General features: G+C 39.6%; 1 protein-coding gene across 1 annotated transcript in view; it reads right to left on the bottom strand.

Moving 5' to 3' along the window:
- Window positions 1-12,967, bottom strand: part of LOC311233494 (glutamate receptor 1-like) — a gene marked incomplete at both ends in the record, with an annotated part of 411,656 nt that overhangs the window by 91,295 nt on the left and 307,394 nt on the right. Inside the window, one exon of the mRNA XM_084320461.1 lies at window positions 711-827. Coding sequence (XP_084176587.1) covers window positions 711-827 — 117 coding nt within the window. The remainder of the gene's footprint in view (window positions 1-710; window positions 828-12,967) is intronic.

Raw genomic sequence — 12,967 nt, 5'->3', positions numbered from 1 at the left:
TATGTAAATAGGAATACTACTATGTGATGTCAGTATGTGTATAGGGATACTACTATGTGATGTCAGTATGTGAATAGGAATACTACTATGTGATGTCAGTATGTGGATAGGAATACTACTATGTGATGTCAGTATGTGAGTAGGAATACTACTATGTGATGTCAGTATCTGAATAGGAATACTACTATGTGATGTCAGTATGTAAATAGGAATACTACTATGTGATGTCAGTATGTAAATAGAAATACTACTATGTGATGTCAGTATGTGGATAGGAATACTACTATGTGATGTCAGTATGTGAATAGGAATACTACTATGTGATGTCAGTATGTGAATAGGAATACTACTATGTGATGTCAGTATGTGAATAGGAATACTACTATGTGATGTCAGTATGTGAATAGGAATACTACTATGTGATGTCAGTATGTGAATAGGAATACTACTATGTGATGTCAGTATGTGGATAGGAATACTACTATGTGATGTCAGTATGTGAATAGGAATACTACTATGTGATGTCAGTAGCTGAATAGGAATACTACTATGTGATGTCAGTAGGTGAATAGGAATACTACTATGTGATGTCAGTATGTGAATAGGAAAACACAAATAGGAAATTGTGATTACGAGTTATATAAATAAACCTAAATTGACTTTACTATGTGAACTCACATCAGTTCAATTCAGTTCAGTTTGGTTCTTACCAGGATAGTGGTGACAATGTATGTTTTGTTGGGAAGCCCGTATGACAACTCCACCACTACCTCTGGTGCGTAGACGGCCGTGTTGACGTAGCGCTCGGTCTCGCTCCAGTAGCCCACCTGCAGACACACTTCAATTCATTCTCATTTCATTTTTTTTTATTAATTTCACTCCAATTAATCAATTAATTGGGTTAGGATGTCATATTTCCTACAACCGTATGTCCAATTAGAGAGAAATATGTTCAGATTTAAAGAGGAACACCACCTAAATGAAGAATTCCAATGTTATTTCCATGGCCTCTAGGAAAGTCAACATGAGCTCCTCTCACTCAAAGCCAGAAACCAGAAGTAAGAATCAAACTTGTGACGTCATCAGGTATAAAGTCTGGAGTTGCTCCATAGACAATGAATGGAAGGCTGATTTTGTGTACCCACAGAATGTTTGTTTTATTTTGTATACACAAATGAGCTTTATTCTATTGTAGTGTTCTATTGTAGTATTATATTGTAGTGTTCTATTGTAGTATTATATTGTAGTGTTCTATTGTAGTATTATATTGTAGTGTTATATTGTAGTATTACATTGTAGTGTTCTATTGTGGTGTTCTATTGTAGTATTATATTGTAGTGTTCTATTGTAGTGTTCTATTGTAGTGTTCTATTGTAGTATTATATTGTAGTATTATATTGTAGTGTTCTATTGTAGTATTATATTGTAGTGTTCTATTGTAGTATTACATTGTAGTGTTCTATTGTAATATTATATTGTAGTGGTCTATTGTAGTATTATATCGTAGTGTTCTATTGTAGTATTATATTGTAGTGTTATAGTGTAGTATTACATTGTAGTGTTATATTGTGGTGTTCTATTGTAGTATTCTATTGTAGTATTATATTGTAGTGGTCTATTGTAGTATTATATTGTAGTGTTCTATTGTAGTATTATATTGTAGTATTCTATTGTAGTATTCTATTGTAGTGTTCTATTGTAGTATTACATTGTAGTGTTCTATTGTAGTGTTCTATTGTAGTAATACATTGTAGTGTTCTATTGTAGTGTTCTATTGTAATGTTCTATTGTAGTGTTCTATTGTAGTATTATATTGTAGTGTTCTATTGTAATATTATATTTTAGTGTTCTATTGTAGTATTATATTGTAGTGTTCTATTGTAGTGTTCTATTGTAGAATTATATTGCAGTGTTCTATTGTAGTATTCTATTGTAGTGTTTTATTGTAGTATTATATTGTAGTGTTGTATGGTGATGTTCTATTGTAGTATTCTATTGTAGTATTCTATTGTAGTGTTCTATTGTAGTGTTCTATTGTAGTATTACATTGTAGTGTTCTATTGTAGTGTTCTATTGTAGTGTTATATTGTAGTAATACATTGTAGTGTTCTATTGTAGTGTTATATTGTAATGTTCTATTGTAGTGTTATATTGTAGTATTATATTGTAGTGTTCTATTGTAGTATTATATTTTAGTGTTCTATTGTAGTATTATATTGTAGTGTTCTATTGTAGTGTTCTATTGTAGAATTATATTGCAGTGTTCTATTGTAGTATTATATTGTAGTGTTTTATTGTAGTATTACATTGTAGTGTTCTATGGTGGTGTTCTATTGTAGTATTATATTGTAGTGTTCTATTGTAGTATTGTATTGTAGTGTTCTATTGTAGTATTAAATTGTAGTGTTCTATTGTAGTATTATGTTATATTGTAGTGTTCTATTGTAGTGTTATATTGTAGTGTTCTATTGTAGTATGATATTGTAGTGTTCTATTGTAGTATTACATTGTAGTGTTATATTGTAGTATTATATTGTAGTGTTCTATTGTAGTATTATATTGTAGTGTTCTATTGTAGTATTACATTGTAGTGTTATATTGTAGTATTATATTGTAGTGTTCTATTGTAGTATTATATTATAGTGTTCTATTGTAGTATTATATTGTAGTGTTCTATTGTAGTATTAGTATTATATTCTAATGTTCTATTGTAGTATTATATTCTAGTGTTCTATTGTAGTATTCTATTGTAGTGTTATATTGTAGTATTATATTGTAGTGTTCTATTGTAGTATTATATTGTAGTGTTCTATTGTAGTATTATATTGTAGTATTCTATTGTAGTGTTCTATTGTAGTATTTTATTGTAGTGCTATATTGTAGTATTATATTGTAGTGTTCTATTGTGGTGTTCTATTGTAGTGTTCTATTGTATTGCTCTATTGTAGTATTATATTGTAGTGTTCTATTGTAGTATTATATTGTAGTATTATATTGTAGTGTTCTATTGTAATGTTCTATTGTAGTGTTCTATTGTAGTATTATATTGTAGTGTTCTATTGTAGTATTATATTTTAGTGTTCTATTGTAGTATTATATTGTAGTGTTCTATTGTAGTGTTCTATTGTAGAATTATATTGCAGTGTTCTATTGTAGTATTCTATTGTAGTGTTTTATTGTAGTATTATATTGTAGTGTTGTATGGTGGTGTTCTAGTGTAGTATTATATTGTAGTATTCTATTGTAGTGTTCTATTGTAGTGTTATATTGTAGTATTACATTGTAGTGTTATATTGTAGTGTTCTATTGTAGTGTTATATTGTAGTAATACATTGTAGTGTTCTATTGTAGTGTTATATTGTAATGTTCTATTGTAGTGTTCTATTGTAGTATTATATTGTAGTGTTCTATTGTAGTATTATATTTTAGTGTTCTATTGTAGTATTATATTGTAGTGTTCTATTGTAGTGTTCTATTGTAGAATTATATTGCAGTGTTCTATTGTAGTATTATATTGTAGTGTTTTATTGTAGTATTACATTGTAGTGTTCTATGGTGGTGTTCTATTGTAGTATTATATTGTAGTGTTCTATTGTAGTATTGTATTGTAGTGTTCTATTGTAGTATTAAATTGTAGTGTTCTATTGTAGTATTATGTTATATTGTAGTTTTCTATTGTAGTGTTATATTGTAGTGTTCTATTGTAGTATGATATTGTAGTGTTCTATTGCAGGGGTTCCCAAACTTTTCAGGCCGGGGCCCAGAAAATAAGGCGTCAGAGAGCCGCGGCCCAATGCACATCGTCTGGCTTTTATTTTTATTTTTTTTTGCCAGGTATCACTTCAATCCTATTAAGTTAGTTCAAGTTAGTTATTCATTTATATGTGCTATTTATGAGAGGGCTAACTTGTTGCAAAATAATAATGATAATAATAATAGCCTCATTAAAATACTATTGTTGCTTCGGTTGTTTTCAGCGTTTTATGTGCATAATCTGTTATTTAGTTTGAAATGTTCGTTGAAATAAGTAGATTTTTCGTTTTTGTTTATTTATTAAGTTAATATAAAACCATATAGTCACATTTTAGAATACAATAGAATAGAATTTTAGAATACAACTAGAAACACTGTCCTGGCCTGCTTCTAAGTTCAGTGGCCTGACAAAAAAATTTTTAATAAAAAAAAAAAAAATAAAGAAAATAAAAAATAAAAAAAATGTATTCTTTTATTTTTTTTTATTTTTTTTTTATTTTTTTAAATCATCTCGCGGCCCACCCGTGGCTGCTCGCGGCCCACCTTTGGGTCGCGACCCCGACTTTGGGAACCACTGTTCTATTGTAGTATTACATTGTAGTCTTATATTGTAGTATTATATTGTAGTGTTCTATTGTAGTATTATATTGTAGTGTTCTATTGTAGTATTCTATTGTAGTATTATATTCTAATGTTCTATTGTAGTATTATATTGTAGTTTTCTATTGTAGTATTCTATTGTAGTGTTATATTGTAGTATTATATTGTAGTGTTCTATTGTAGTATTATATTGTAGTGTTCTATTGTAGTATTATATTGTAGTATTCTATTGTAGTGTTCTATTGTAGTATTATATTGTAGTGCTATATTGTAGTATTATATTGTAGTGTTCTATTGTGGTGTTCTATTGTAGTGTTCTATTGTATTGCTCTATTGTAGTATTATATTGTAGTGTTCTATTGTAGTATTATATTGTAGTATTATATTGTAGTGTTCTATTGTGGTGTTCTATTGTGGTGTTCTCAGTTCTGAAACAAGAAATGTACCCATATAATCATCTATACCATCTTTCCAAATTCATTGGACCTAATTCAACAATACTCTCTTATTATTTTTCTTATATTCTTGCTTACCTGTCTGTTAAGAGAAAAATAAGAAAAGCCACCGCCACATTCATCAAGCCGTTCTTAAGGTCCAAATCTGTTCTTACCCAGGTTTGTTGAATGATGAATCCCACTCATTCTAAACTGGAATGCGCGTTCTCGCGCAAGTCATTTGCATACAGAGACACGCATTGTGGGCTCATTCTAATACGAGAGGCGTGTGCAAACTTGGGTCTGCATTGTATGAGCGGATCCCCCGGCCGTATTCAAGCGCTGGAGTGCTTTGCGATGGATCAAAATTAGATAGGATTAGGAATCAAATGTATAGTCATCATACAGCACCTATATAGTGGAATTGTATTAATATAGTAGTAATATAATATTAGTTGCACGCTTCTGGCCACCTCCCGCAGTGCGCGCACACACACATACTATATATATATATATATATATATATATATATATATATATATATATATATATATATATATATATATATATATATATATATAAACTAAAAGGAGAATACCTTCAAGGGAAAGAAGGGACCGCACACTCCACAGGACTGGTTTTTGCTTTTTTATTGTTGCATAACGCGTTTCGCTATCGCTTCCTCAGGTGCTATGCAGCAGGTGTCAATGATCATCATTATGTACAGCATACTCCACCCCACATCATAACACATCAAGCCCATTGGCTACTCAATTATCACATTTAATTTGATCATTTTGCAGGATGTAATGCATATAACTCTTATGTATAAAAATGATGCATAGAGACCACATATATACACACTCATTTTTGAAAATTATATATAATACAATATGAGAGAAGTGACAAATCGTAACACATCAAGCCCATTGGCTACTCAATTATCACATTTAAATTTTATCATTTTGCAGGATACATATCACTCTTATGTATAGGAATGATGCCTAGAGACCACATACATACACAGACTCATTTTTGAAAATTATATATAATAAAACAATATGAGAGAAGTGACAAATACCTAGGTCATTAGACCTGATAAACAGTTTAAAACAGACTTAAAACCACACCCATATAGGTTACACAGAACGGATAGTGGTTACAAAAATGGATTCAGCTCGAGGGATTCATTTAGACCAGGGGTCAGCAACCTTTTTGACATGGAGTGCCTGTTTGAAATATAGTTGTAACTAGTGTGCCTCAACAATATTCCATGCATCGTAATTTTTTTTTCTCATAATCAGGTCTTTTTAATGATAATTTTTACATTATTACATCATTATTGTTATTATTAACAATATTATTATGATGGTTGTATCAACCCTAAATCTGAGTTGGGGGGGGGGGGGGGATGCAATGCAGACAAACAGCTGCATACAGTGTGACCATTTCACTCAAATTTGCCCATTCATTTTTGGACACATCAAACACCATTGGTGTCTGTACTGTACGTGTGCCGTCATAGCTCCACCTACAGGCCTAATGGAGAACACCAGGATGTGAATGGAGGGTGAATGTGAGGTATATCGTGTAAATACGTTTTGATTGATCGCAAGACTACACTGTAAAAAAAATATAATAATAAGTTACCAGAACTTAAAAATATTGAGTTCAGTTACTGTGCATTAAGGTTTTCAGTTTTCAATCCATAATAAGTTAACAGAAAAATAAGTACACAACCACATTATTTCAACCTAATTTGCCATGTTTATTGTCATTGTTTTAAGAACACAAGTTGACTTGGTAATACTCACATTTTGAGTAAAAAAAATTGCTTTTAACATGTGCAATGTTCAATGAAATAGAAAAATAAATAATACAATTTGTTGATTAATCCCACTGGTCACAATGGTGACCGTAATAATGTTTTTGTTATAAGGCTCTGCAAATGTTACTGAATGATGTAGCAATGTATTTCCAGCTAAATTGAAATAATAAACAAATAAAGGGTCTCAATTAAATATGTGGTAGTAAAAAGAACCTGTGGGAGGATTTCAACAAGATAAATGCGACAACAGTGCAAAATATTTCACTATAATATTTCAAAGCAAAAAAAAAAAAAAAAAAAAAAATTATAATTTTGCTGCCCCCTGTGCCTATGCAAATGCCCCTATGCAGGCACGCGTGCCTAGGGTTGCCTACCCCTGATTTAGACCATGGGGTTCTACAGAATTCAGAGTAAAAATCCAGTACGCTTCCCTTTGTAAGAGAAGTTTTATTATATCACCGCCCCTGGGTGGTAGGGTGACTCTTTCGATTCCAATGAACCTTAGAGAGGCTGTGGATCCATGATCTCTCTCCTTATAGTGTCTCGCAATGGCATAATCCATATTGTTGTTCCTAATGGCTGCCTTGTGTTCTGCTATTCGCACCTTCAAATTTCGTTTTGTTTGTCCAACATAGACCTTACCACAGGGGCATTTCAGCATGTATATCACATGAGTGGTGTTGCAATTAATAAGGTCCCTTATTTTATATTCCTGCCCAGACTGTGGATGGTAGAAAACCTTTGTTTTCAGTGTTTGAACAATGGGTACATCGACCACATGGATGGTTACCACACAGCTCTGTTAGCCAGTTAGAGTGACTTACTACAGGGGATTTATACATAGAATTGACGACAGCGTCCCTTATGTTTTTTCCCCTTTTAAAACAAAATCTTGGTGGTAATGAAGAAATGTTTTTTAAAAGAGGGTCACATTTGAGTATGTTCCAGTGTTTGCAAATAATGTTTTTAACAACTTGAGATGAAGTACTATATTCTGAAACGAATGTGACTCTGTTACCAGGGGTGTCTCTTTTGTCAGATTCCAAAATGGTTTCCCTCTGTACATGTTTTGTCTTATTTCTGGCTGTATGCACCACTGATGCCTTGTATCCCCTCTGTTCAAATCTGTTACTCATTTCATCTGCCTTTTTTTCTAGGTCTGTGGGATCACTACAGATACGTTTAAGGCGCAGGAATTGTCCGTATGGGATATTCTCTACCATACGTCTCGGGTGATGACTCTGTGCATGTAAAATAGTGTTGCGGTCTGTTGGTTTATGAAAAATAGTAGTGTTCAGGTTTCCCTCATTATCTGTTGATATCCGTAAGTATAGGAAATCAATATGTTCTCTGCTGTGTACCATCGTGAATTTTAAAGTGTGATGTGTACCATTGATATACTCCCTGAACTGGAATAACTCATCTTCCGAGCCAACAAACACTGTTGTGAAGGGCCAGATTAAACCGAATATATATATTTATTTATATATATATATTTAATTGTATTTGTATATTCTCTAATATTCCCTGATATCCCTTGTATATTCCTTGTACAATATGCATTGAATATCCATTCTAGCCTACTGAACATCCCATAATAGTCTCCATTCTACTATTGGTCGAGACCTTGGTGCCAGGCTGCCATACCCCTCAGACCCAGTTCAAACGTACCGCTCGACATGTACGAACAAGTCCTAGTTCCGCGTAGGAATTTGGCTACCGCACCACTAATGGGACTATTTGTTCATAGTGCGTATATATACTGCGCTACTAAAGTAGGACTTTCTTTTCAGTCCAGTTTCTTACCCTCCAATAGAGTCACAGACGTAAAGCCTCCCCGCGATGCCACGTGTGGGAGTAAGGCCAAGTTCGGCCTACCATCGGTATTGAGACATTGTGTATATTAATATTTGAATAGTCATATTTGGCACTATATCGTCGAGTTGGACGTAGTCTATTAAGCTAATAATAGTCTGTTAATATATAGTGCTTCGTGCGGTGAGAATACTACCGTAGTCAGTACCCCATCGTTTCGGGCAGAGAACTGGCTGCTTACCCAGGGTGGTTGACCCTATGTGAAGCTGCACCCGAGGAGCCCCAGAGCCGACGAGCGAGTGGACCTGTATACCGGATTATTCTACCGACGACAGCCCGCCTTCCCAGGCACGGATTATGCTTTGGATACTTTGATTATTCTATGGATAAAGACCCCCGACACTACCGTGTGTTGGAACCCCCCCCCTGGAGAGGACTCAAGGTGAGGAGACGCTCTGCAAGACGAGGTCTCTCCACATCTCTCCCCCGTGGACCGGAGAGAGCCGGCCCACAAAGAGTCCACCTGCTTTCATCTGTGGTCCAAGGATCGCCGGCGCATTGAACGGCACTACAGTGGGTTCACCTGGGATACCCTTGGCCGGACGAGGCAGCTGGATTCTACCCCCCCCCCCCTCCTACTCCTGTCGGCTTACAAGCGACCGGATTAACCCCCTCTAGTTTATCCAGCCTATAATCATTAAAGTATCATTGCTGTTATTCCTTAACTATTCCAGGTCGTATATTTACCACCTGCGCCTTCAGAGATTGGACATTATCTATTGATATACCGACGAATACTCCTTGCCATAAAAGTGCATACTATTTCAATTCATAAATGTAATTAAGTGATTAAGTGCTTATTCTACACACCATCGCTGTGTAGGAAATAAAGACCTGTTTCTAATTCGTACATTTGTGTTGGATCCGTTTCATCTACGTGAGAGTGTTCATGATAATATATTTATGCCGTGTACTGGGTGGCCGAATATTAAGTACAAAGGTAGTGGTAGTAAGTATCATATCTAGTAATACAGTCAGGGAATTGTACCCCTCAGTTACAATTGGTCCTTCGAGCCGGATGGTAATTAGTGTAATATTAATATAGTGTTATTAATATTGAAATGGCCTATGATGAACACTCCACGAAACGATCCTCCTAACCAACGCCCGCAGCGCGAACGACGGCTCCCTCAGTACTTAGAGGCTTACGCTGTCAGTCAACAACCTAGTCTTCTACTAACAGTAAACGCGGTAAAACTAGAAAGTAAAAGTATGTCTAACCCCAACGCCCAGACTACCCCGACCATAGAGGCCCCTACGGGCTCTAATGTAACTGACCAAGTTCACGGTGGGGACCAGTGGGAACCAGACATGACTTCACACCCCACCAGTACTGAAGAAGTAGTCCCCGATGAGTCCCGGGAGGAATACAACGCTACCGAGAGAGAACTCGGCACGGAAGAAGACGGGGAGAGCACCGTGGAGATAGAGCTCCAAGGCTCCGCAAGGAGTACCCCGAGGGAAGGCTCCCCTATACAACCGCCTTCTCCCAGCGAGGCAGAGAGGACCCTACAGCAGGCATTCCTCGTCAGCCTGAAAGCCTCTACTGAACGCGATAGACTCCAGGGTGAACGCGATCGATTGCAGCTACAGCAACGGAGCGAAGAAGAGCACATACGCCTGGAAATAAGACGCATTCAGATGGAAGAGAATGTGGCCCGAGACCGAGCAGACAGCCAGCGAGCAGCTGCTGGTGCTCTACGGGACGCAGAGCGCGACAGACAGCAAGCGCAACTAATAGAACAGCTGATCAGACGGACAACACCCTCTCCCTCCGCCAGAGGCTCCAGGAACTCGTCTAGACACACCTCCAGGGCGGCATCCCCTAGCCGAGTAAACAACCCTGAACTTGACCAACAGACGAGGTCTATACCCCCCACAGACCACCTCCCCCCACCGGTCCAAGCGAGACCTAGCAACCGGGAAGGAGCAGCATATCCTGTGGAGAGGCTAAACCAGAGACTACAAGCACTGGATGACCTAACTGAAGACGAAGAGGAAGAGGAGGAGAACCGCGCCCGAAGACAGCACAGTACTCTACCGGACCAGGAGGTCCGGTACAGCCCAGGCTATACTCCCGCGGAGCTGCGCTACAGACCCCCGACTCTATACACGGGTGAGCACGACGCACGACCCGCACCGAGGAACAGCACCTGGACAAGCGGGCCATGGTACACTGCCGGTACCAGCCCATACCAAGGAGCGGGAGGAGACTCGCCTAGGAGGCCTCTCCCCCAACGCTCGCCGATGTATCCACAGTCAGCGTCATACATTGGCACGCCTATGGTACCCGACTTCACCCAAGAGAACCGGGCCCAGTATACAGAACTCTGCATGTGTCTGGAGACCATGTTGGTGGATGTATTGGATGAACGCCACAAATACGCCATCCTACTGCAGCACTTAAAGGTGCCCCGCGCACATAATATAGCGCTCGCCTACGCGACTTCCACCACCCCATACACAGCAGCGCTGGTAGCATTGGACCAGAGGTATGGGCGCATATGGGATTACGTGATCCAGGAGATCCGACACATCGACCGCTTACCCCCAGCAATAGACAATCGAGCACTGGACGACCTGTCCATCAGAGTGCAGTCCCTGGTAGGGATGTTGGGAGCGCAAAGAGAGAAGGGGAAGTATGAACTTTACGCCAACTCAAATGTGGAAAGGATCCTGGAGAAGCTGCCGCCCGCTCGTCAGGAGCGCTTTAGGCGGCAGAGGGACCACAGAGACCCGAATGGCCCCGAACCGAACCTCCTCGATCTAGCAGACTTCCTGGCGAGAGAAGTCAGCAGCCTACGGCTAGATACATTCGGACGGAGCACCCCTGGCTCCAGAGAAGGAACCAGACGACTAAATGATGGAAGAAGATCGGTGACTGTGATGCACCAATCGGAGTCAGTACCGAGCAGCAGGAGCCACAGTACCCCCTCCAGAACGGAGAAGTGGAAGATAGTGTGCCCCTACTGTGAGAAAGAACACTGGCTAGCGCAATGTGACTCCTTCCCCAAGCTGAACGCGGAGGAAGCAGGTCAATGGATAAAGTCCAACAAGCGCTGTTTTCGCTGTGCGCGCTCACACATGGCAGCCGAATGCCGCTTAAAGAAAAGGTGCACCAAGTGCGATGGAGCCCATCTGGACATACTTCACGACAGTAACAGACGGCGCCCTTCACCTGCACCATCCAGCCGCAAAGCGAGCGTCATGTACATCGATCCCGCCAGCAGCAGTGGAGCCCGAGTACTCCTAAAAGTAGTGCGTGTGACACTAAGCTACCAGAATAAAGTCCTGGACACTTACGCCGTCCTCGATGACGGGTCAGAGAAGACCCTGCTGCTCGCCTCCGCTGCGGCCCAGCTAGGGCTGCGGGGAAGCGAAACCCAAATGACAATTCGGACAATAAGACGAGATTTGAAGACGATAAAGGGCGAGAGTGTCTCATTCTCTATCGCAGCAAGCGGCCAGCCTGAGCGACGGTACCAGATTGCAGACGCTTTCACCAGCCAAGAAATAGGACTGTCGCGGTACACATACCCCGTCGCCAAGCTGATGGAGAAATATGCACATCTGCGCAAGTTACCGATCCCGCTCATAGACAATGCTATGCCGACCCTGTTGATAGGCTCCGACCATGCAGACCTCATTGTCCCGATAGACCGGGTTCATACCGGACCCCGAGGCTGTCCTGCAGCAGTCGAGACCCGTTTGGGATGGACTCTCCAAGGCCCGCTCGCCAAATCTCTCAACCGAAGTACAGCCACTAGATGTCTCCACTCCCGAGTCACAGAGGGAGAAACCGCACTCCTGCAACACGTAGAGCGGCTATGGAGCTTGGAACAAATGCCCTTTAAGAATGGAAAGAAAGACATTCGCTCTAAAGATGACATTTACGCCATTCACCTCCTCGAGACAGGGACCAAGAGAGTCCCGGTCAACGGCGTGTTGAGATACGCCACGCCACTCCTGCGGCGAGAAGGAATGCCTACTTTCCACGCCAAGACAGACGCCATAGAACGGTACCTGCTGAACACGGAGCGGCGCTTAGCCAAGAACCCCGCCCAAGAGAGTGTATACCGCGCTGAGATTGAGAAGCTCATCACAGCGGGACACGTCACAAAGATGGACATTAAAGAGGCTGACCAGACCACTGAATCGTGGTACGTGCCCCACCACAAGGTCCATCACAACGGTAAAGACCGCATAGTATTTAACTGCAGCTACCAGATCGGATCCCAAAATCTGAATAAAGAGTTACTGCCCGGTCCCACACTCGGCCCCTCCCTACTCGGCGTTCTACTCCGCTTCCGCCAGGAAAAGGTGGCCATCAGCGGGGACATTAAAGGAATGTTCCTGCAGGTGAGATTAGTAGAGGCGGACAAGCCCCTGTTACGGTTCCTATGGAGAGAGAAGCCAGGAGATGAGCACCCAGCCATCTACCAATGGGAAGTCCTCCCCTTCGGAACGACGTGCAGCC

The sequence above is a fragment of the Notolepis coatsorum genome (assembly GCF_963971535.1).
Source record: "Notolepis coatsorum genome assembly, chromosome: 8".
NCBI lineage: Eukaryota > Metazoa > Chordata > Actinopteri > Aulopiformes > Paralepididae > Notolepis > Notolepis coatsorum.
The sequence above is the reverse complement of the archived record's forward strand: the minus strand, read 5'-3'. Positions and strand labels throughout refer to the sequence as shown.